A 1,741-nucleotide genomic window follows, 5' to 3' on the forward strand; every position below is an offset into this window, starting at 1 on the left:
TTAATAAGATGTCTCTCCAGCATGAAACCCCTCATGTTCAAGGTATCAATTGTCACTGAAAACCCTGCCCACATTCCTTAGATTTGAAAGGCTTTGCCGGTATGAAGATCATGGTCAGCAAGGCTTGAATGCACAGTAAAGGTCTGGCCACACCTGTTATATTTTCAAGGTTTCTTTCCAGTATGAACTCTCCGATGGTGTGCTAAGGATGAGTTTAGACTGAAAACCTTTCCACATTCATTACATTTACAAGGTTTCTCCCCAGTATGAATCCTCCGATGGTATATGAGATACGAATTTTGACTAAAGACTTTGCCACATTCATTACACTTATAAGGTTTCTCTCCAGTATGTATTCTTCGATGATTTGCAAGGTGTGAATTTTGACTGAACAGCTTGCCACATTCGTTACATTTATAAGGTTTCTCTCCAGTATGAATTACTAGATGTCTAGCAAGGTATGAATTGCGACTGAAGACCTTTCCACATTCATTACATTTGAAAGGTTTCTCTCCAGTATGAATCCTCCAGTGATTTGCTAGGGATGACTTATGACTGAAGACCTTGTCACATTCATTACATTTGTACGGTTTCTCTCCAGTGTGAATTCTCCGATGTTGTGCAAGGTGTGAAATATGATTAAAGACCTTACCGCACTCATTACATTTGTGTGGTTTCTCTCCTGTATGGATTATCAGATGTTGTACAAGGTATGAATTTCGACTAAACATTTTGCCACATTCATTACATTTGAAAGGTTTCTCTCCAGTGTGAATTGTTCGGTGTCGTGCAAGATGTGAAATTTGATGGAATACCTTTCCACATTCAGTACATTTGTAAGGTTTCTCTCCAGTGTGAATTCTCCGATGTCGTGCAAGGTGTGAAACCTGATTGAAGACCTTGCCACATTCATTACATTTGTAAGGTTTTTCTCCAGTGTGGATTCTCTGATGTTGTACAAGATGTGAAATGTTATTGAAGACCTTGCAACATTCATTACACTTGTAAGGTTTCTCTCCAGCATGGATTCTCCGATGACTCCCAAGGTTTGATTTCTTATTGAAGACCTTACCACATATATCACATTCAAATTGTTTTTCTTCCACATGTATTATTTGATGAACAGTGAAATGTAAGCCTTGATTCAAGGCCTTGTTCCACTCAATACATTTGTATTGTTTTGTCCCTATGTGTGCTTTCTCTCTTTGTGTGAATAATGAATCCATAAGATCAGTATTATAAGAAAGGTGGGGTTTGATAGAGGACCTGTGGGGTGAGGAAACTAAGGAATCATTGTTGACAGACTTCTCCATATGATTACATTCATAACTTTTCTCTTTAGCCTTCAATAGCTGCAGTTCTACCGGTTGTGACTGGATGTTCAATCCTAGCTGACTATTAATAAACTTGTTTCCTGAATCCTGCCTATCATGCTGATCTCTCTTACTAGTTAGATTTTCCTGATGGGTTGTATAGATCCCACTGGAATGTCTTTCATCGTCTCTCCACTGACACTCAAAGTTATGTATATTCTTTTGGATTTCCCTAAAGCAAAAGTCTTCAATGACATGGCTTTGGTGCCTTTCCAACATCACTGTGGGGGATATTTCTCCTGTATTACTGCTCTCTTTAGGTGGCCATTCATTTATCACACATACAGAAGAGATGCCTACAAGATATAAAGAACCATAGGTTATCCGGTGAACTACAGCTCGTAATTAAATACCTTCTATTGAAATAT

The 1,741-nt window shown here is 38.4% G+C and overlaps 1 protein-coding gene across 1 annotated transcript in view; it reads right to left on the reverse strand.

The window, feature by feature from the left end:
- Positions 1-1,741, reverse strand: part of LOC105888164 (zinc finger protein 83-like) — an 11,547-nt gene continuing 9,806 nt past the window's right edge. The window contains 3 exon segments of the mRNA XM_023507980.1: positions 1-69; positions 71-95; positions 97-1,669. Coding sequence (XP_023363748.1) covers positions 1-69; positions 71-95; positions 97-1,669 — 1,667 coding nt within the window.

The sequence above is a fragment of the Otolemur garnettii genome, unplaced genomic scaffold (assembly GCF_000181295.1).
Source record: "Otolemur garnettii isolate 467f Iridium unplaced genomic scaffold, OtoGar3 scaffold00212, whole genome shotgun sequence".
Taxonomy (NCBI): Eukaryota; Metazoa; Chordata; class Mammalia; order Primates; family Galagidae; genus Otolemur; species Otolemur garnettii.